Raw genomic sequence first — 23,479 nt, 5'->3', positions numbered from 1 at the left:
TTGTTATCGATTTCCTCTTTTATCTTCTTATGGAATGTCTCAGGTGTCTGTGTTGTGTCAACTGCTCCTCTAACTCTATGAGTAACCTAATCTCCGGCCCAGACAGATTTCTGGTGTTTCCTGGAACCGCATGCTGCTTGTTCGTCTCATTCAAAGCTGCACTAACCTAGCAAAGGAAAGTAGCTAAATTATTAAAGCAACAACTGCTCTAATTCTCAAGATGGGTACTCAAAAGGGATATTCCTCTTCTTACAGACTGATCACACTTTAAGACATAGTCACTGACATATGTACACCTGATTTATACTATTGAAGTTTACAGCAAACCCACATGGGCCGCCACCCGCTCCCCCCACCCATCTCCCCCATCAAAATAACAAGTTACCTTTAGAGCTGGTCAATGTACGTTTACTGCTGTGTTGGAAATGAAACAATTATTGACAGAACATTGAGGTCAGAGGGAGAGCCCAAGTATTCTCTTCGTTGATGAAACAGTTTTTGATTCGCAAAACAGAGATTTACTCTGGTAAAATGTATGCAACGCAGGGCAAGACAATGGGCGGCTTACCTAAATTCATATAACAGCTAAATAGACTACGTAGTAAAGCACCTGCCATACTAGCCTAAGAAGGGTGTACTTAGGACAGATTTAATGGTTTTACGGCCCTCCTTAACTTTCGTTTGTGACTCAAAGGTCATTGCAAGATAGGAGAAACTGAAATACTAGAAGAATAAATTACTAGTATACAACTGTGGATTGGAGGGGACAAATAAGTTTAAAACGGTGACAGAAAAGAAGAGATTTTTAAAATGGCAAGACAAAAATAAGTTAGAAGCAAATTCAATAAGAGAACGAAGGGAGGAAAGAAGAATGAAAATAAGGAAAAGGGAAGTAAGGTAAGAGGAAGCGGAAAGGGGTGTAGGTACAAAAGATAAATGGAAAAAAGGACGGAAAGGGAGACAAGGATGGAAGAGAAGACGAGAAAGATACTAGAAAGAAGGGTAGCAAGATGAAACATGCATTGGCATAGCCAATAGGTCTCGCCTTCGGGACCTTGACCTTATAAGTGTTTAGCCATGCAACAGTTGATGTTGCTGCACCAAGGATATTGTGCTGCATAAGTAAACACTTATAAGGTCCCAAAAGCGAGACTTATTTGCTATGCCAATGCTTGTTTTTTTGGTGGGGGGATGAGTGTTATATAGAGTATTATATAGTGCGAACTCAACCCGCAGATATCAGGTATCCGAGCGCTTTATATGAGCATTAGTTGCGTTACAGATGGACACATTCATTTTGTTAGGCACAGGAGATAAGTGATTTGCCCAGAATCACAGGATGTTGAGCTGTTGTTGACAAGACTCTAACCTGGTTCCCCAGCTTCGGGGTGGACTCCTCTAGCCATTAGGCCACTTCCTCTCATTGCAGAGAATAAAAAAATAAACTGCGACATGAACCAGCTTAGTGATTATTCAAGAAAGTTTAAAGTATGTTTTCCCTGTCCTTGAGGGTCGTGATGAGACATTCTACTAATCTCCACATGCGTTACCACCTAGCTCCCAGAGTTCAGATTCTGGGCTCTGTTTCCACTCCTCGGCTTACAATGGGTAAACTAATGTTAAGGAGCAGTTGTTTGAATTGCTTCAATAGTTAGTGACAGCTATATAGCAGTTATAGGAACATGGTGTTCCAAAAGAAACATCCTTGCCCCATGTTCCTAGACTTGGAATCGACCGGAAATACCGGTTAGAAGGTCATCTATTAAACTTGTTTATTTCTACTAAAAATACATTTTGTTTCGGTTATTGTAGCCACAATGCTACATATTTTAAACTTTTCTTTTGAGTATCCAGGGGCATAGTATTCAATTGAATATTTTTGTAGATTTTGTGTTGTAAACCATGTACTTTGTGATTCTATTTCGAGCACCAAGGGATAGGAAGTTACATTTCTTAAGAATGGAGGCTGTTTCTAGCCCATAGTGTTTCTGTATATTAGATTTATAATTTCTGCATCAGCTACGTATCTACACTTTACTGCAAGTGGCTTAGATTAATGGTGGTCTCTGTCTGTACTCCTGAAACCACAGATTTGTATGTCAGTGATCAGTTGTAGAATTGTTAATTTCCTGGGGTCGATAAAAGGAAAATAATTTTTGGTGAGATTAGTAGCACCTTTTAGTATGAAACATAAATTGAAAGCCTATTTAAAACATCCTCAAGAATCGGAAAAAATTACCCTAACTGTTCACATTACACTACCGAAAACTGGCCACTAGATGTCAGCATCGCAGTTTTACACGGGAAAGAAATTACCTACGGAGTCCTTTAGTTAATCCAGTAAAAGCCGCGAAAGTGAAAGTAGTCGCGGCTGGAAGGGTGCCCGCGAGATAGCGCCTGTGCTTGTAACCACTCGCTGGTGGCCGGAGAAAGCCTTTTGGTAGCACTTCAAAAAGCCAGCTACTAAATGTCTCCCCCAGACCAACGCATGCGCTGGGTCTAGCTAGACCTAAAATGAAAGGAACAAAAATGAAAAGGAACAAAGGAAGGAAAGCAAGGAGGAAAGCAGAAAAATATAATGAAACAATGGTATTAAGAATGAGAGCGATGGAAGCGAAATAGAAGGAACGAAAGAAAGAATTAATGTCGTGAAGGAATACAAAAAGAAAGAAAGGTACATAGAGGGGCAAAGGACAGACTGGAAGATAAGAAAGGAAAGAACAATAAAAGAAGGAAAGAAGGAAAAATGGAAAGCATCACAAACATTCAATCGAAATATAAAGTAGGACAGAAATCTAAAAAGGATGCATGAAATGAAAAAAGGATGGGAGGGAAGATCGAAAAAGAATGAGAGGAGACTAAAAAAGGAGGAAAGAAAGCAATAGAAAATTGGAAAGAAAAATGGAGAAAAAAGAAGGAATGAAAACAAATAACATGTCAGTACTGGTAAATAAGTAAATACTGGTAAATTACTCTAAAATCACGCTCTAAAATGCTAACTTTTAAAGCAATTTCCTTAGGGCGAATAACTCATGCGGGCTCCTTAATAGTGTCGGGATCGCTCACTCAAATATCCTAATATTTAGTTTGATGTGGCTCAAAAAGTGGGTGGCATTCTATTTTCCTGGATACTCCCTTGGCTGCAATTCCCAGCTACTGATATATGTCAGGCTACTATCTGCCACTTTCTCCCAAGTAGTCTGTTTGTCCATAGAAGTTAATACAAGAAAGAAAACACCCAGACAGCTGGTATGTGGTGTCTTAACCAACTGTGGCTTGGCAAGACGAAGGTTAAAGATCCCATCAGGGAATAAATCATATGCTACTTTGCTCTCAACATGGTCTCACTGACTTCCCTCACTACGAGGCTAAAAGGCGCTCAAGTCTGTGGTGCAGGGCAAGGATATGTGTATCCTCTAATCTTAAACGTCAAAATACTGACAATCGAAATCCAAAGAGAGGATTTAATGAAATTTCAACAAAAAGAGACCTCCAACAAAGTTCTACATGATCTAAAACTCAAGAAACAGAATGAAAAACGGCTTTATAGTGTGGCTAGACTGTCGCAACAGGCATCACGGAGCGTGGTATACGAGCATGGCACTAAAGCAGGGAAGATGCTGAATTGGCCTTGTTTCAAAGACGAGAGCGAAAGGCACATTGAAGGAATTCAAATTTCATAATGAGACGTTTGTCAATTACCCAGATGACACAGCATGGGCATTCGCTCAGTTTTACTAACAACTCTGCAGGTACTAAATCACTGAACTGCCTAATCCATGAACACAATTCATGGACACTTTACGAAAGTAAACCTCACCGACTTAGATCATGTTGCGCTAGATTGTGAGATCAGACTTGAAAATATATCAGAGGCAATTAGCAAGCTGAAATAACATACAACCCCTGGTCCCAACAGATTCCCAGACGAATTCTTCAATGCATATATGCATCTCTGCTCAGATAGCCACTACACCAGTTCTTCCTCTCCTTCAAAGAGAAGGGTTTGTTCCCTTGGGACCCATGCAAAGCCATCATTACTATATAACTTAAACCCGGTTTCTCGACTTTTGAATGCACCTCAAAGACAAATTTCTCTCGTTAAAAACAAACTCAAATCCTAGCTACCAGCCTCCTGACAGTAGTTCACAAGCTGGTCAAATGTAATCAGACTAGTTTTATGCCACCCTGATCTACAAGGCGCAATATTTGGAGAGTTGACAGTGCCACTGCATTGGTCCATAGGCGTGGACCTTAGCAAAGTGCCTGGTGGATATTGAAAAGACATCTGATAAACTACATTGGCACTACCTCTTTCCCCTGCGACACAACATGACTTTTTGGCGCATTTTTCAGAGTATTTCACAGTACTTTGAACCAATATCACCATTAGAGTGTAAAGCAATTGTACCCTCTTGATTCCCATCCAAATAAATAGGGGCACATGTCGATGAGGACCCCTACATTTTTTTGTTCTGGCCATGGAGCCTCTACCGGCAAAGCTACTGTGTGGTGCAAAAGAGCTTTTCCGCTGGACTGTAGTGATTGAAGAAAAGATCTCATTATATGCAGATAACCTTCTACTCTTCCTTTTATGTCCGGGTACTACAGTCCCCAAAGTAGAACAGGTTCTAAATAAATTCTTAATTTACTCCAGACTCCGAGTAAACTGGGACAAATCATGTGTCTGCCCTCTAAATGAGCCTGAAGATACAAAACAATGGGCCTCACACTCGCCAGTTAAGAGAGTTTGACATGCACATAACTCCTGCAGCCTCCGTTGCCCTTACAAAAATAATATAACACTCTTGCTCTACAATTTACGTTGAGATCAAGATCATTGGCATATACGTCACCTTAGGCAAGACTGCACTACTTAAAATGGTTATACTCCACAAGATGTTATGTACGCTACAAAACTACTCTCTCTCTCTCTCTCACACACACACACCCTTTTTTAGGTCTCGCTAGACGAAAGCAAAAGCAAAGCTTTTGCTGTCTATGCGAGACAACTTATGTTGTTACTTTTGGGGGAATGTGGACAGCAGACTGTCACGAGCTTCTCCTGCCGGAGATTTGACCTCGTGAACGCGCACGCTTTCGCGTTGGTGAACAGGCAGGCACACACATGCGCGCAGGCACACGCACACACACACACACACGCACACACACACACACACGCAGGCAGGCACACAGACACACACATACAGGCAAACTCCCCCCCCCCCCCCCTTTACCAGGCTCGCACCACTGTGGCCAGCGTGTCCAGGTCCTCCAGCCGGTACTGCGGCGGCTCCTCTGGAAGCGGCGGAGGCGGCTCCTGCAGAGAGGTAGATGGGCACCAGGCTGCCTCCTCTCCTTGTTTTATGTTCGTGCCTGTGTAGCTACTGCACGGACCCAGTGCACTACTCTCCTCACATATTGGGCGCGTGGTCGTGAAAGGAACAAGCCAGGCGGGCCACGCGCACGCGCCCTCCCCCCAAGGAACTCTAACCGCCGCCCTCGCCCGCTCGTCACAGCGCCTCGCGCATACACGCCGCCTCGCGGTGGCAGCCGACGTCATGAGCGTCCTGCTGCCCAACATGGCGGACTTCGACACCATCTACGAGCTGGACGAAGAGGAGACAGCTGCGACGGGAGAGAGGGGTAATCGAGTGGTTAGCGACGAGCACCTGCTAAGATACGCACCGGAACCCGTTATCGTCAGGGGCGCTGGACATATCACGGTGTAAGAAGGAGAACGTGGAGTGAGGGGTGGGGGAGCAATGGACAGAGAGGAAAGACTGCAATAGCAGCTGCCTCGTTTAAGCCATTAGGTACACTTGTCGGCCATCTTGAAGTGGGTTATTTGATGGTGTCGTCCGACGAAATGCCTATATAAATCTTTGCACATTTATTATTATGACATTATATAAAATACAATTCTACGGTAAGCACATATTGAAAACGGCTACGTGACTAGTGTTAACACAGAATACTCGAACTGTTATGGGCCAGTAGGTACTACAAGTATTTGGCACTTGTCGAATGCACATAATTTTATCAGTCAATTTTTCCCGCTACTGTAGGTTAGAGACTCTCTTTGGTCTGTTTAGAGCAAGTGTACGGTACAACACACCTGCCTGGTTTGTCGGAGAACTCCCGCGTGTCTGTAGTTCTTTTAGTCCCCCTTTTGTGTCAATGATGCCTAAGCTCCATTCTGTGTGTGCATTGCTGCTATGGGGCTGGTCTGGTCTTATGAATTGGTTTTTAATGAGAGCAGGCAGTTGTTAGTGTTTACAACTGCTAATTGCTGCTAAGCACCAGTCCTGTAGGACGCGTGATAATTTGTTTGTATAAAGCGTGGTATATTGTAGCCACTCGTCCATATGTTAAACTTATCACTATAATATCACGTAATTATCCCAGCGTTTCATCTTTGATCTTCTCTTTGTAAATACACGCATGTGAGGTTAAAAATGTTTTGTTTTTTTAACTCTCTATTCGTTTTTACAACGCAGAAGCACATTCCATGAATGGTTTTCTCAAGGCGAATGAAACATGCTCCGATTTGCGCTTTCTGAATGCCTATACCTATTGCATTTAACAGGTTCGTGAAATTTGCAGCATGGTTCCTTCAAAAGTATGTATTGTTTGAAATCTTTTCACTTTTGCCATTATGTAGACTATACTGAATAGTGTCAACGAGGAGTGCTGTAAAGCACGGTAATCGGGGATCTAAGAACCCTCCAATTAAAGAACTTTGTATATTTCACCAGCCACTATCTAAATTTGTCTCCATTTTATACGTGGTTTACGTTCCTAACCACTCTTACTAACCCATTGAATCAATTTGAGTGTTGGAGCTATTCAGGACACCATCGCACTGTTACTCTTCCCAGTCTTATTAAAAATGATATGTTGATCAAATTGACCTCTATCAGTTTGATTTGCACCTACAAGCTCCTTGCCTCCGAAATGAGCACACCACAAAACGGTTGCTTGCCTTCTCGTCCCCATAGCCATTATTCTCTTTGAAACATTTTGAACTGCAAGGTTGGTGGAGGCGTGACACGCATGAATATGAAAGATCTAACAGGAGGGGATGTGGCCTTACAGCTAGAGCAGTCGACATCGAAGCTGGTGAACCAGGTACGAGTCTCGGCCGGGACGCTCAAGATCCTATGATACTGGGCAAATCACTTAGTCTCCCCTTGCCTAAAAAATGAATGTTTTAGTCTGTAACGCAACTGGTGCTCATATGAAGCGCTCCGATACCTTCGGGTCAAATTCGCGGTATACAAAAGCCGGGGGGGGGGGGGAATGAGGGGACAAGAGAGTAAATCTAAAAGATTTTGGCTATAGTTCATCCTTTGACTTTGAACAATAATGGACTAAATACAGGGCTAAAAGATGCCTGGTGGCACGCTGTGCTTCATATCTTACACCGGGCTACATTTCCTTTCTCAGGATTACTGCTGTACAAGCATTGGGGTTAGCTTCTGTTCTACCAGCAGTTGTATCTCATTCTGTCTGTATAAGGGTCACTGCACATGATACTTCTTCAAACCAAAAGCAGCTTTGCTAAAAAATGTTCAAACCAGGCCGTCCCCTTCTTCCTCTCTCATCAATCCCTCACCTTCTTTCTAGTCTCTTGTTTTGCTGTGTGGGACAACTGCGCCTTTATAGGGATTTTAGCTATTAGCATTCTGCTACTTGTATTTTCGCTTTCACCGTTCACACACACACAAATAAATAAATACACACACACACACACGCACACATACATACATACAAACAAACCCAAACACAAACACGCACGCACACATACATACACACGCATGCACACAAAGTCACTGAAAAAAAAAAAAAGGACCACTTAACACTAGGTATCCATTACATTAAACAATGTTCCATGTGTAGCGCTTAACATAAAAGCCCTTTATAACTGACACCTATTACATTTTTTAGGAGCAGAAAAGAATGTTCTTTATCCTCTAAAAGGCAACGAATGAATAGCCCCTGACAACTATCCAACACTGCCTGAACATTCTAGCCATCCTAGCTGCAGAATCGGCTCTTCCCTATATACCCGACCATATTGTATAATGCTATTAAAACAGAGACTTTTAAGGTCGTTCCTGAGCAGCGCATGTGCTGCTCTTCAAAGCACGATGTATTCAGGTATGGACTTGTTAAGATAAGCTTGCAGTCTAAAGGTTGGTAGGTTGGGGAAGTAGTGTCTGGGGCGTCCTTTAAACAAGCATTTGCAATGCAATAGGTCTCATTTTTGCGTGAGTTTAAAATTTTCCATGCTCATGACGAGCTGAGCTCGTCATGAGGCACGGTGCTCCGGTGCTCATGACGAGCTCAGCTCGTCATGGGCCATGGAACGCTCAGGTGCGGGGAGAATTCCCCTGCTGTGCTGAGCGTTCCACAGGAACCAATGCACCTGTGACGAGCTGAACTCGTCATGAGCACAGGAGCACTGTAGCTCATGACAAGCTCAGCTCGTCATGAGCATGGGAGCACTATGGGCGCACCCCTCTCCCCCAGCACAGCGGGGGAATTACCCCCGCAGCGAAGGGGCTAAGCTATTAGCATTGTAAATGTTTAAAAACAAAAACATAAATAAAAGGCATTTCCATTTACAATGCCAATAGCTCTAACTTTAATAATGCGAGACCTATTGCATTGCAAATGCTTGTTTCATTAGGCTTACATTTACTCTGTACTACTTTTAAGGCAAACAAAACCCTTTTGTATCCAAGCTAAAATGCTACAAATCTACTTACGATGGGGGCCTAGCAATAGCCTTTGATCTCTCCTACTATAGAGCAGTACAACTACGAGGGATCGATTAAGAACTTTTTGATGTAAAGAAAATGAGAATACAGAACAGAGCTGTCGGCAATGGGGGAAACATATCCCCACTACATTATATATTCAGCAAAACCCATCCATAGGACATGCCGGAGTGACAAGAACTGAGATGAAAACTTGGTCTGGCACTTTGGAACAGATAACACTGGCTAGGCCAACTAACCAAAGAAAACCCACTATGGGAGGGCACACTGCCCTCCTAGGCGGCTAAACTACAATACTTCGAGGGATGGCGAAGACTAAGAACCGTCACTCTAGTGGAGGAATAAATGTTCACATGCCTAAATCTTTTGCGGCATTCCAGGAAAAATGTGGCCAAGTAAATACGCAATTTTATACATTTCCACAATTAAGACATAAAATGCTTCCAAAAATACAGCAAATAGATTAGATACCCGACTTTTACCCAATAGATAAAGAATACGATGGAAGATTTTGGAGAAAAGAGTAAGATTTCCTGTCTCCATAAATCTGTAATAATTATAACACCAGATACATCTGACAAGATTATAGATGCTTGGGAGACAGACATGGGCCCATGGAAGATACAGAATAGCAGGATACACTAGCAGAGCCCAGAGAGACAGCAATAGCTGCCACATTCTACCTAATTCAATTTAAATACCTGCACCGACCATGTTATACTCTGGCGTATAAAAAGATTCCTCACTTACATTTTTCAAAATATTGGTTGACCGGCTAAAATGAAAATATTTTATACAAAATTGGCAACTTTGTAAAAGAGACATTGAGCAAGAAAACATTTGCAATGTAATAATTGTATTTATTTTGAGGCAGTAGGTAACAAATTGCACTTTATACAGTAATGGTGTATGATCGCAAGAGCTATTGAGGGAAAGGGTAATAAGGGGGGAGAGTGGTATGAGAATAATAGTGGACTTGAGACTGTATGAGTTATTAATCCATGCTTGCAGAACAAGAGGGTAGGGGTGTGAAAAGTGAAGGGAAAGGTGTTCAGCAGGGGTCTTTATGTGGCAAATATTCTTTTGTTAGATACTTCATTGTTAGATGTCGAGCATCACTCAAGTAGCAGTCTTTTATAGGGGCGAGTCTTGTTGGCTCTCTGTTGAAGTCAAAGTATTGGCCATTGACTGTTTTCCCTGGTGTGGGTGTGGTATTTTAGTTCTAATCAAAGAGTGTGGTATACTGCATTTCACTATGGGTTTATGCTTGATGGGCCGGCAGGTTTTGCATACATTCCAAATTAATATTTTAAAAAATATTTATTTGTAATACACAATATCTCTTATCAGCTGGAGTCTCTAGATGAGAAGAAAATAGATTCGGATATCAAATGCTCATGAATGACTACTGGAAAAATAGCCACATCTTTACTTGCTTCCTGCATTTCTGGAATTTGGCCCTGCTCTTAAGATACAATCGAGTGAAGGTCACAGTTTAGCCCTTTTTCATTCATGGTTCTAAAGTCTAGTCTCCCCATTTCTTAAGCTTGTATATGGTAACAGCAAATGTAAACCTATTTGCTGGTCTCAGCATCATGTGGGAGTGCTTTTTTAGTTTCTATGAGAGGGAAAGTGGATTACGATTAGTTTACTTTGTGAAGTATGCATGCAGCTTTGAACTGAATTTGCATTGGGGTGGGGGCAATGAAGTGATTGTCTATATCCTGACACACAACAAAACATCTTCAGATTTCTAAATGAAATCTACATTCTAAATGATAGTATTTTGAATGCACTTAAGACACCAAAAGCTCTTTTTTTGGCGGACTCAGATAAATGGCATTGTCAACGTTTATCTTATATTGAACAAAAGCATTGTCTGTTGCAGTTATGTAGGAAAAGGCTAGGTGTTGGAAAGTGAATTATTATGTTGTGTCCTAATGAAAACTCACCATGTAATAACATCGGAACCTTTATCAGATTCAGTTAGGTTTGTATGAAAAATCTTACTCTTGGGTAACTATGGCACACAGGAACCAGGCTTAGACAACGAATAAATGTACACAAGTAGGAGTATCAAAACAGTTAATACACAATAAACATCCAACACCAACGTATAAAAATAGATTTTAAGCTTTAAATGGACAACAGAATGACAAAAATGTATCAAGGGAACTTAAGATGCTTTTTCACTGAAAATATAAAATCACTGCATTTCAAAAATGCTATAAATTGTTTCAATTACTGCGATCGCGATTTAGGGTTAATCACAAACAATAGAGGCCGGAAATGCTCTTCGCAGGTACTCCAAATCTGATAGAGGCCCTGCAATGAATGGCCCAACAGAACCAGTGGGTCAGTTACCCATCGTCTTGAACAGCCTCGAGTCCTTTTTCCTATCCCTCTTCAGGCTGCGATAGAAGACAATGGACATGTTCCTGATGGAAGGAAAACTTGACGTTGCGAATGATGCTGTGAGGTGATGAGTTCTCTGGGGATTAATCCTTGGGTCCACGAATGTTGGTGGCCACCTCCAGACTCAAAACTTGGTATTCCACGAAGCGCCAGCAGGTGTCCAGTGCAGGACCAGTTGGCACTGGTCACCTAGTTTTACAGCACCAGTGTTTTCTTTGTGGTTTCTTGAGCGTCAGGGCAGAGGGGTTGGGGGTGGGGGGATAGTACACTCTGGCTACTAGCCACGGGTCAAGACTACATCTTTCAGGATGTGCCACTGTCAAGAAGTCACTCGCAAACAGTCTCCTTTAGGCTTTTGTGGTCCTGCACTTTAACAGGGGACTAGCCCAACTAGGTCTTGGAAACAAACAGGGCCCTTGACAACTTCGAGTTGGTTCAGCCCTTGGGGTCACTCTCCACGTCCACAACAGGTCTTTACTTCTTTGAGAGTGCTAGGGTGCAGACCGTCTTGGTGTAGCCTCACTTTGTGCAATTCAGTGACTCAGCAGGTGCAGTTCTTCAGTCTTCTTTGGGTCCAGCAGTAATCGGAGGTCTGGATGCCGCATATGCCACTTGTATGCCATCTACAAGCTTCGGGGTGTCGACGTCTAACTAGTCAATGTGCTACAAGCTCATACAGGCATACCACCCCACCTGGTGATCAACTCCTGCAAAGTGTGGAACCTAGCTATCCCAGAACGAACTATTCTGCTCACTCTCAAGATGGCACGACACTTCTCTTAGTGTGTGGAGCTCCCTCCCAACCCATAGGTGTAGCTACTTGGAAGCTACATTCCCCTTGGGAAACCGGTTTTAACACAAGTTTTCTTTTCCTCCCGGTAGGAAGCTGCTCTCTGTATAGTGCACCAAAACAAGGTACACTGTGCAGAGAGTCCAGGCGCCTGCGGCGACCTGCTGGTGCTGGCTTGGAACTTGCCCCATACTCACCTTGAATTCAGGAGAACAGTCTTGTAAGCCTTTGCTAAGTAACCCTACACAGTCTATGTTTATTCTCCATAGGAAAAATGACAGCTTGAAGTCCACAGTACAAGTGTATTTTATTGGGAATTAAAAACTGATAACTTGAAAAGTATTTACCAGATTACAATGATCTTGGTGCCTAAATTCATTTGAAAAAACTGCTATTTTTATGAATTGATGTCGGATTTCCTTATTGAGAGCGTGTCTCGTTGTTACTGACTGTCTGATAAGCCTAAACTGCTTGCCCACACCACCACAAAAGAGCATTTAGGATTATCATTTAACCCATGTTTTCACTCATGGTTTGCACCACGTCACACAGCCTCCAACGGCAGTCTGTGTGGAATTTTTGTGTTGGTCCCTTAAGGGGGCATAAGATGTACAGCAGCCCTTAGGGACCCTCTTTAGGACTCATACCACAGGTACCAGGAGTACCATTTACAAGGGACTTGCAGGGGTGCTAAAGTCCTTTAGCAATACAAAAAAAGGATGCTGGAATGTTGAACATTGTCAAAGTCACCCCAAGTCACAGATCTGGGTTGAATCCAACATATTTTTTTGCTCCCCATGCCACCCCAGTTTGGACCCAGCCATAAGCAAATCAGAATTGACCCTGCTCCCCATGCGAACAGTCCAGCCCTAACTGCCACGCCTGGACCTCCCTGGACCAGAAAACAAGCATCCTGGTACTGGTTTCGGTGTATCACCCCTCATCAGCCTGGCTAGCTTGAATCCAGTGGCAAAGCGAATACTGGACCCACGTCTGGGCATACCCTTGCCAGAGAGACTTAAGCAACACAAAGATGATGGACAGAATGCTGAACATTATCAAACGCTCACCCCCAGTCACAGATCTGGGTTGAATCTATGTTTTTTTTTCTCACCGTATCACCCCTGTTTAGACCCAGCCATATGCAAATTACTCTTGACCCTGCGCCCCATGAGAACAGTCCAGCCTGAACTGCCAGGCCAGGTCCTCTCTGTACTGGAAAATATGCATCCTGTGACCAGTTTCGGGGTATCACCCTTCATCAGCCAGGCTAGCTTGAAACCAGCGGCAAAGCGAGCACAAGACCAACGTCTGTGCACGCCCTTCCCACGTAGGATTTCAGATCACTGACTGGGGGTGAGTGTGCCAAAAGTTTCAGCACTCCGCCCATCATCTTGTTGGGTTGCTATGTTCGTACAGGGTATGCCCAGACATAGGTCCCTTGCTCGCTGTGCCACTGGATTCAAGGTAGCCTAGCTTATATGGGGTGATATCCCGAAACGAGTCCCAGGATGCTAGTTGGGAATCTTAGCCCTAACCCATTCATCAGCTTTCCTACCCAGCTCTGTGGGACTAGAAAGTGATGTATCTACTAGATGCTGATGTAAATTTTCAGATGTACAGTTTGATTATTTTGTGTGTCCCCCTGAACTCAATCCTGTACTCTTTAGTGGCGAGTCCAAAGCCCTCAATCGGGGTATCCTTCCTGAGGTCATAGGACTCAGCATCTACCTCATTAAGTGTCAGGTGTCTATCCCTGCACTTTCCTGAGACTAGCTCCAAGAGTAGAGAGCCCCAGTGTTTATGTGCAACCTTCTCATCCTACAAGTCTTTTCAAAGGCTGTGAACCACTTGATTATATCATCACCCTCAACACATTTGGTGACGTTCCCTTTGGGGATTTTAGGGTGGAAAGTTACCTCTCTCTCCCTATTTGTATTGTTGCAGCTACCACTCTTGGGTGCTAGACCCATGCCATCCCTTTCTTTCTCTATGGCCAGAGGGCTACTCTCTCCAGATCCTAGTCTGGATCCTCTCGTTCTTTTTGTGGCCTGGAATAGCCTGGCCTACCTCCAGTTACATTTTTAGGTAAGAGGTTTCTCCTTTTATCCTCTTTCTCTGTGCTATTGGAAAGGAGGGATAGTCCCCCCCCACCCCAACAAGTACTGTTACTAGTTTCATCACCACTGGCAGGGTCTTCTTCAATAGCGTCAGTGTTTCCTTCTCTTGCCAGGGCCTTATCAAACTCAGCAAGAAACTCCTGGAGTAGTGATTTGGAATTCTGCCAACCATGCAGAGGTCCTTAAGCTCCTTCAAGCTAAGTTTTCAGGTAAGTGGCCAGATTGAGTTCCTCCACTTTATCCTCTGTGCTGAACCCAAAGGGGGCTCAGGTCTTCGGCATGCAGTAACACCATCGGTCCACTCAAATGCAGGCTGGGGGGCTTGGGTGCATTGGGGCTTTGTCAGTCGGGGTTGAGCTACAAAAGACTCTTGTGATTCTTGGTCACTGCAGAAGGGGGCTGCAATCGGCGACTGGGGGACCAGTCAGAAAAAACCCAAGGGTGGGCTCAGCTTTTGAGGGTCTTAGGACCTCGTTGGCACCATGGTCTCCCCCAAACTTTGGCTGTGGGACTTGAGTGAAGGAGTGCTTGGGAGGCATCAGGTTGTGATGGTCAAAGACTCGCCTTGTGTCTTGGAGACCTGTGAAGAGGGTAAACAGGGGAACAGGCTCTCTCTCATTGCTGGCCTTGTGGATCCTGATCTGCCTCTACGGTAGGTCTGACTTTGAACTGTTGGAGACTTGATTGGACCACCAACAAGCCTTGGTTACTGCAACTGCTTGGGTATCCAGGGTATTGGTGCTGGGCGGCTCCTGGTGTCTCCAAACTTGGCAAGGAGACTGATCTGACTTCCTGGAGCACAAAGACCTTCTCCTGTCTTGCTGCTCCTTCGCTGGTCCCGATGGCCGGCAACATGGTGCCCGCGCAGATGCTTTTCAGTGCCTGTAGATGCAGGGAGTCGCCCCTCTGCTTTAAAGGAGATCTTCCTAGGTTGTTGAGGTGCTGGGCAGTCCTCCAAGGATTTTGGGTACAATGTCCAGCTCTTTGCGAAGTCAGTCCCAGTGATGGTTGAAGTGCAAACAGCCTGGCAGGGTTTTGTGCCAATCTTTGTTGCAAGTCAGTTTTCACTCTCTTCTATGCTTCTTCTTTCTCCCTAGTTTCCAGCAGTCGAATCAGATTTCCTGTGTCAGGGGGCAACCAAAATACTCAATTTAGGGGCGTTAAGAGGAGCGAAGGTTAGTAGCCAATGGGCTACTTACCTCTGGGGTCCCTACACCTAAATGACCAATTCTTGTGGGACTGGGCATCACCCTGTCACAGAGTTCCTAATTCAACAACACTCAAGATGGTGGAATCCTTTCTTTCGTGTTCACTTCGGTTGCCCACCCTAGAGGTGTGTTTAGCCTGGCAGTGCAACACGCCTCCTATCCATCACGGTTTGCCCTGGTGACAAACGGGCCCCCATGGCAGGGGGTGGGATCCCCAGGTCTGGGAGAAACCAGGCTTGTATATCAAATGTGGAAGAGACTTAGCAGCCTCTAACCTTGATATGCTGATTTACCAGCCTTCCTGCTGGAAGAGTTGTAAACACCTCCTGCCAGAGCAGGCATTGTTCCTGACCTCTGCGGGTGGAGCTTTTGCCTCCAGGGCAGTCAGAAACTCATCTGTAGTTACAAGCTGAACAAGACGGGTCAGCTAGCACAATAGAGGACTATTAGGGTTCAGGGGGTACCTCTAAGGGTATCCCCTGGGTGCATGTATAAATAAATAAATCACTGGAATCAGTGTGGGTTAAGACAAGGTGTTTGATAAGAAACTCCATATGTATCAGTGAAGCTATTATGTAGTAGGGTAATTTATTTTAACCACTGCCCAGTGCATACCCCAAGAAGGCTCCACTGTTCACTTGCAATATCTAGTAAAACAACAAGACATCACAGGGGCATATTTGCTTATGCATTTATGACCTCACATAAAATATAATGCACCCTGCCTTTGGGCTCAAAGGTCTTCTGTATGTTAAGCCTACGGCACTGATTGGGGTATTGGTATGCGTGAGGGAGACCCCGGTAGGGGTGCGTAGGTTGTTAGCCGTGCTATTGCTATTTGCAAAAGCAAAAAAACGATGGATTTAGGCCCAGATCCTTGTACTGGGGTGAATGTATGACATTGTTCTACATTCTGTCCATCAACTGTGTTTTTTGCAATTGCTATTGGCAAAGCGTAGGATGGCAAGGGACCCCCCCCCCCCCCCCCCCCGGGTTAAAACACTGGATAGTCGACGCCACATTTTGTCATGAGCAACTGGCGGCATTTTGAGAACGAATGCCTATGACAGAGACCAAAGTATATTTGGGGCCCTTTTGTAAACTGGTCACAATTAGTAGATACAGACATTTCTGTGCCTGCAGAGAGGTCACCAGATCAGTAAACTGACCTTAAGTTTCTGCACATGATATGGCCCATACGATTCTACTATGTATATGCTTGATTTATTAGTCCACTGTATTAATTGATTGCATATCTATAAAGAAACATCCGAGATGTTAACACGAACTGTTAATTATGCACGGACATTACATGTGTAAAATATGCCTAAATTTGTGCAAACTGTACTTACAACTTAGTTTATACTGCCAATAAAATAAATGTAAAAAAAATAAAAAAGTCTGCTGTAGGGGTGACTTACTTATATCAAATGCAGAGATGTTGGCATGGCACACAGGAGTAGGCCATACCACGTTTCCTCTCATAGTTTGCACCATGTCATGCAGCCTGCCATGGCAGTCTATGTGGAATTGGTGTGTTGGGCCCTTATGGTAGCCCAAGATATGCTGCAGCCCTTAGGGACCCTTTTTAGGACCAATGCCTTGGGTACCATGGGTACCATTTACTAGGGACTTACAGGAGCGCTAAAGCCCTGTGCCAAATGTGCTGCAATTTGATCATCTTCTTTTAAAAGAAAGAGCACTGTCACGAAGGTCTGGTTAGCAGGCCTCAGTGCACTGTCCGGGTTAAAAACAAGCATTTAAAAGCTAAAAAGATGGTCAAATATGGGGAGTACTGCAACAAAACCCCAATTTCCTACACTCCCCGAGATGTCAGCCAGTCCCCTTCAACAATAGCAGGGTCACTGGTGCATGCAAGCGGAGAGGGCCGTGTATGAAAGCAGGGGTTGCCCAGGTAAATGGGCCCCTGGAACGAAAGTAGAGGTTTTATCTGCACCCCATTTAATGATGCGTTTGATGCTGTTGACAATGTAACACCATGAGCTGGCCGTCGCAAGGATTGATGATATAATTGCATTTTCCTTTGACCCCTATCATAGGTGAGGATGATCCAACAGGCCTCACAACTCAGTCTGCGTGTAAATTCTGTGTCTAAGTGGCAATTACATGTGTATGCATTCTAGATTTCATCAGAAAGGTTTGTGCTTTAAGAGTTTGTAGGACTTGCTCCGGGAGGCTTTCCCGAATGTATTCAGGTCATTTGGATCCTTAAACAATTTATTTCGCCTATGGAGACCCTACATTTACTTTAGTAGATAATTCCATGTGTAATAGTGTTTTTTTATAAAGGAATTACTTTTTCCACATATCTGTTACCTTTACAGAGTCATAAAGAGATGCAGATCTGTTGTCCAGCCCAAGTGATTTTGTTTTCTTCTTAGCAGCCTCTTAATAGGAAAATTGTTCGAGTGTATTCAAGGAGATACTTAATTATGGCTCTTAGTTTGCGGTTGTCATTTTGACTATTTGGTGTAGGGGGTGATCTCCCATGTTGAAGTGTCTTTGGGAGGGGAGGACTTTTTTCGAAAAATACAATCCTATCATTATATTGATTGCCATCTTGTAGGCGAGGTCTTCGGGGCTGTCGGTAGCTGGTGAAGTTGATATTATAAAAGTTGTTGTGCAGAAAGCGCTCTAATCTCTGAATTCTTGTTTCGCTTTCAGGAATTTTATTTTCAATGTTTTGTAGTTTTCCTTCAATTATGTGCAGTTTTGTGGAAGTGTATTCCATGAATGCATGTATTGGTGCGACTTCAGCCTGGATCTCAGAGCATGCAAGTTCTTCAGTTGAGTTCATGGGTGATTATGGGTAATTTTTCGGTCTTTTCTTCGTGACGTTTTCTGTCAGGTAATTTTTAGTAGTGTTCCTCTGTTGTAATTCTGCAGGCAAAGTAAGCCTGGATCATCAATCTGTTCTATTTTCCTTTTGTGGACTTCCTATTGTCATTTGTAGAGTGTTGCTAGGACCCTATATAGTTTTACTTTTGTTGAAACTTATTGTGGAACAGATATATTGCCATTGATGTCAAGTAGCCCTTGTGCATGCAATATCAGTTTAACCTTTCCATCACATTTCTTTTTGAGACTTTCTTGGGGTCAGGTACTGCTCTGGCTGGGTTGTTTTTCTGTATGTTTATCAGTTATTTCATAATAAATAGTTTTATTTTCCAGTGACACCATTTTTTTAATTGATTTTCACCAATTTCAGCAGTGATTACTCAGTGTATTGATGACAATTATTCACTGGTTTTAGCAGTAGTCATAGCAGTGGATTGATATTTCATTACTTATTCCACAATAAGTCATAGAGATCCTCACTAGAACATTCGATTACATTTTGGAAATAATATACTGAAAAAGGCATGGTTCACTTAAAATGTAGCGGACATCCTTAAAGATGGCATCTATATTGTGGTGAAATGGGTTCTTGTACGCACATCAATGTTGCATGATGTATAGTATATATATATATATATATATATATATATATATCCAATTTAAAGAGTTGCATTGATATTATTGTCGTAATTGGCCTTTTCAGCTCCCATGTTGATCAGGATATACTGTGCTTTCATTATGAACTCTTGTTGTTCACCTCAGCTGATTTTACACTTGCACCATGGTGAGCACTGACTCCTATGCTGCAGGGGCCAGTTTCACATGGACGACCACTGCTCCGCTGTTCGTGTTCAGCTCCCTGGTTTCTCTAAACTAAGCACTTGGCTCCCCGTCACTGCTGGTATTGTGGTCCTCCACCACGCTTTCTCTTTGCGCCCTCACTGCAGAAGCTGGAACACTAACGCCACTCTTCCATATTTGCATCCCCTCCAGACAGAGGCCTCTACACGTCCTGTCATGAAGCTGAGTATCTGTGCTATGTGCTTCTCAGTTTGTGTCTGGTTTACTCATGGACACTCGGCAATTCCATCTATCTGCCGTGGGTGTTGCTCAATCTACGTGGTCTCATGTGATCACCAGCAGTCCTCAGTGAAAGAGAGTCTATTTCAATTTGTTTATTTGTTTGCACATGCTTCTTTTGTTTCCTTGAAGAATGGCTCAGAGAGAGTTGATAAGCCTTTCCCTAGATTCCGCGAGATCTTCAGAATCACTTTGATCAGCTGGTAACAGCCTCATGGGGAGAAGTTAGCTATTGTGTCTAGATTAGATTACACGTTAAATTATCGCTGTTATTTTAATGAATTTGCCCGGCTGGGCTGAAGCCTCAGGTCCTTGCAGCCAGCTCGATGATCAGATAGACCAATAACCCTCACAGAAAAATATTTTAATTCATTCATTGAAATGTTAAGTGGGATTCCAAGTCAAAAATCAAGTGTTTGCAATTTTTCTAGACTACTTGCAGTTTATTAGAATCTAAAGCTGCAGATTGTTTAACGTCTCTTGGTGATCAAGCACAATTCATTTTCTAAGCATAATTTAAAAAAAAAAAAAGGATTAAAGAAAATACTTGTACTTGCCAAATGATAGTTTTTTAAAATATATTTCATGCCTTTTGCCGACACTGAACAGTCTAATCTCTCCTTTTTTTTTTTAATCTGATGTTGTAAATGAATAGCATTCTATTCGCACTATTTTTATTCCCCCACCCGTGCCACAAGGAAAGAAATAATTGTTTCCTCTGCTTCTAGGTTGACTGACAGCATTTCTGTTTAGAATTCTTCTTCCTACGATTTCCTCAACCCATATGTACGGACTCTAAATAGAAAATTCAAACAATGTTAAATTAATTTAAAAAATAAAGAAGTTTGTGCAGAGTGTAGGTTTCCATGAGAAAAATATATAGAAAAAAAAAATGGGAGGTATTTTCTCAAAAATCCAAGTTTGCAATGCTCATCCAGTTTAAATTTCACGCTACCGTACATCAAAACCTTGGCTTACAATTTAATCAGATGTTGAACCTTTACATGAGCAAATCCAAGCTCCGTACTAAGTAGCAGGTTTTTAAAAAAAACAATTTAAGGATCTGTTTTGATTTTCATTTTCTTACCTCAAAAAACAATGCAGGCTTCTCCTACTCTTGCCAATTTTCACTCTAGTCTGCCTTTTTTAGAGCCTACATCTAAAAAGGACAACCTTTCATATCCGTTTCTCCTCATTTAACAGGAATTAGGGGACTTCCTTTCTTCAGCATATTTCAATTTAACATCTGCTATGACATCAAATTTTAACTGATAGAGATCCGTTTTTTCCTATTCATTAATTTGCTTTTAACAACTAACTCGTTCTTTCAGTTTCACTTCATTAAACTTCATCTGTACACAAGCCACCACATATGCCTTCTGTATACAAATATTGCTCGTCACTCACGACATGAGTTATGACATGCTTTAACAAATCCTAAACGCCTCTTTAAGAGTAATAAAGATCATAAGTCAACATTAAAAACATGATCTTTATTACACTAGGGTACGTCTATGGCAGATGGGCGTTATTCAATCCCCCATGTGCCCGAGGTGTGATAGGGAGGAGGGGTCATTTTTACACACGGTTTGGAGCTGCTCGGCGTTACAGCCGTTTTGGCGCTGAATTTGTTCATGTCTCCAAGAGGTGCTGTCATGGGACCGCCCGCTCGACCCTCGCCTTTTCTTGTTACACTCCACAGAAGACATGGGGGGGGAATAATTATAAGCAGCACCTCTTGTTTTTAGCACTCGCGATGGCCAAGCGGGATATAGCACAAATGTGGAAGGCTACATCGCCCCCGACCTTGGGTAAATGGGAAACTGAACTAGATAATTGTATGGGGGCTAAGATTGCTGTTTTTGAGGCCCGGAGATGCCCTGCTAAACACTGCGAAATCTGGACTCGATGGGCGGACTATGATGGTATCAACCATCCCCCCATGCCCGAGTCGGACCCCTGAAACTGTTTGGCTATGTTTTTATGTAATGGTTTATCCCCACTGAGAGTTTAAAAAAATATGTATATGTATATATGTAATGTGGCACACTAAGACGACTGTACTGCTTGTACGAACATGGAGACCGGAACATGTCTACGTTTTTTGTTCATGTCGCCTACGTGTTTGGTGGGTGTTGTTATATACTAGAAATATGGTTATTGATACAAACTAACAGTATATCTCTTTGGCCATGGTGGGGCTGCGACCGACACATAATGCAAAATAACCTAATAAAATTTCTAATTAAAAAAAAAACCATGACCTTTTCTTGTTCTTCCCTAATTCTTACATTATTTTTTGTAGGGTGTAACGTAAATAAGCTGTGCATCACTTTGGATACAAAACTAAACAATATCAATAAATTAAATGTGCGTGTCCATTTGACTCTGCAACGTTCCCAATGTTAGTTTTGGCAGATAAAACTGCTTCTGCGCCTTTATTATGCTAGAGCTATGCATGTCTGTCAGCAACCCGACAGTATCAATAAGATCCACAATATCTGCCCCCAAATCACTAAGACCCTAATAAAAATATGTTGCGCTAAGAAACTTTTTTACATTTATTTTATTTATTGGTTTTAAACAGGTCATACATGGTAGACAGCTAGACAATACATTGCATAATCTGTACTAACAGTTTCAAAGAAACCCAACATCCCATCCCACCCCCAACCCTCTCCCAGCCATTATCCGTAAAAATAGCCACGCCTGCTTTTAAACATAACTGCACATGTTCTGTACGCCAAAGTACTGGACAATAAAAGAGGCAGGTCCCAAATGAAATAGTCGCAATGTCCACCAGCCAGGTGGAGACCGGTTACAGAATGCTGTCCCATACAGGGGCAATCCAAGGATAATAGAGAAAAAGAACCCATATCATAGCATGTGACATTCAAAGTACATCAGGGTTGGACCGCAAGTAGGACGTAACAGGTGCCCAAAAATCCTTAGGTCGGGAGGACTCAGGCAGCTCCTCCTCGTACACCTTCAATTGATCCCTACAGTAAACTAGGTCCCGGAGCCACTTTTTGATAGTGAGCACTGGCGCTAAGAAACTTTGACTTCTACAGTAGCCTCCTCTTGGTCGACACTAGCTATTCCTTTGGGCTTCTAGGAAAAGTCCTGAACTTTACCATTCACATACATCACTATCCACCTACATCTATCTACATCACTAGGATAATTGGCTAAAGAAACGTGTTTCTCTATAAAGTTCTCCTACTAGTGTTCATTATTTCAAATTAAAAGACAAAAACGAGTAAACCCAGTACATTCATTAACACTACTCACCTGTAGTGGGATCTGTGTCATCTCCTGGTCTGACTCCAACGACAGGCTGTAGAGGGCTTTGGTCTTCTTGTCTGCACAAATTAGCAGCCCTTCACTGATGACTCCACAAGTACCAGTAAGAACAGACATCCATGGAGCAGCCACCCTCACCTGCACAGGAGATGACCATATTATTGCGGTTGCAGAGTGGCACTTTAATCCTTGCCTCCTCCAAGAAGAATTTATGTCTAGGTGTGCTCAAGAGGATGGCAAACCAAGGTTTGAAACAGGCCACCCGGCACCAATTAAAGTTCTGCATTCGTGTGCTATTAGGTCTTTATACACTGCTATGACCTCAACCCACAGACACAACTGGTACACTGTTGACCAATCCCCTGTGAGCTTGTCCGAGTATGACTGACAAAAAGCATATCACACTCCTCTCCCTCTCCCCCCCCCCCCCCAACTACCTTGACGTGCTCCCTCAACAGCCAACCCATTGTAACGGAGTTCCTTATGCATGTGCATTCCCCACACACACACACACACACGTTCATCCAACATAGTCCAGGCAGCCACTTACGGTTGGACCCTAACTCCCAACAATAACCTTAGAAAGAAAAAAAAAGCCTCAAATTTTAGATAAACAGTCGATTACTTAGTATGTGTTTGAATACGAATGTCCTCTACATGGCAAACAGGTGTGTACTATTGCCCAGAGTGCCTGACTGCATGTGAAACTGGTATCCTGACTTTTTGTTGGGCCCTGGCATCCTGCTATTGTAGTGTGTGTGCAGAGGCATTGACCGGTCTAGTACTACAAGGTCCAGAACCTGTCATGCGTTCTGGAGGAGTGCACCAAGCATGAACTCATGGTGGACATAGGATTACTGACCATGCCCTTGGTGAATCACAAAGCAGTGGTGGCAGCATACCAGTTATTTTTAATCT

General features: G+C 43.1%; 1 protein-coding gene across 1 annotated transcript in view; it reads right to left on the bottom strand.

Moving 5' to 3' along the window:
- The window catches only part of EMC1 (ER membrane protein complex subunit 1), a 320,125-nt gene that overhangs the window by 251,459 nt on the left and 45,187 nt on the right, over positions 1-23,479 (bottom strand). The window contains exon 7 of the mRNA XM_078642497.1: positions 22,550-22,699. Within this exon, the coding sequence (XP_078498623.1) occupies positions 22,550-22,699 (150 nt within the window). The remainder of the gene's footprint in view (positions 1-22,549; positions 22,700-23,479) is intronic.

The sequence above is a fragment of the Lissotriton helveticus genome, chromosome 5_1, assembly GCF_964261635.1.
Source record: "Lissotriton helveticus chromosome 5_1, aLisHel1.1, whole genome shotgun sequence".
Classification (NCBI taxonomy): Eukaryota; Metazoa; Chordata; class Amphibia; order Caudata; family Salamandridae; genus Lissotriton; species Lissotriton helveticus.
Note: the sequence above shows the minus strand (reverse complement) of the source record. Positions and strands in the feature narration are given on the sequence as shown.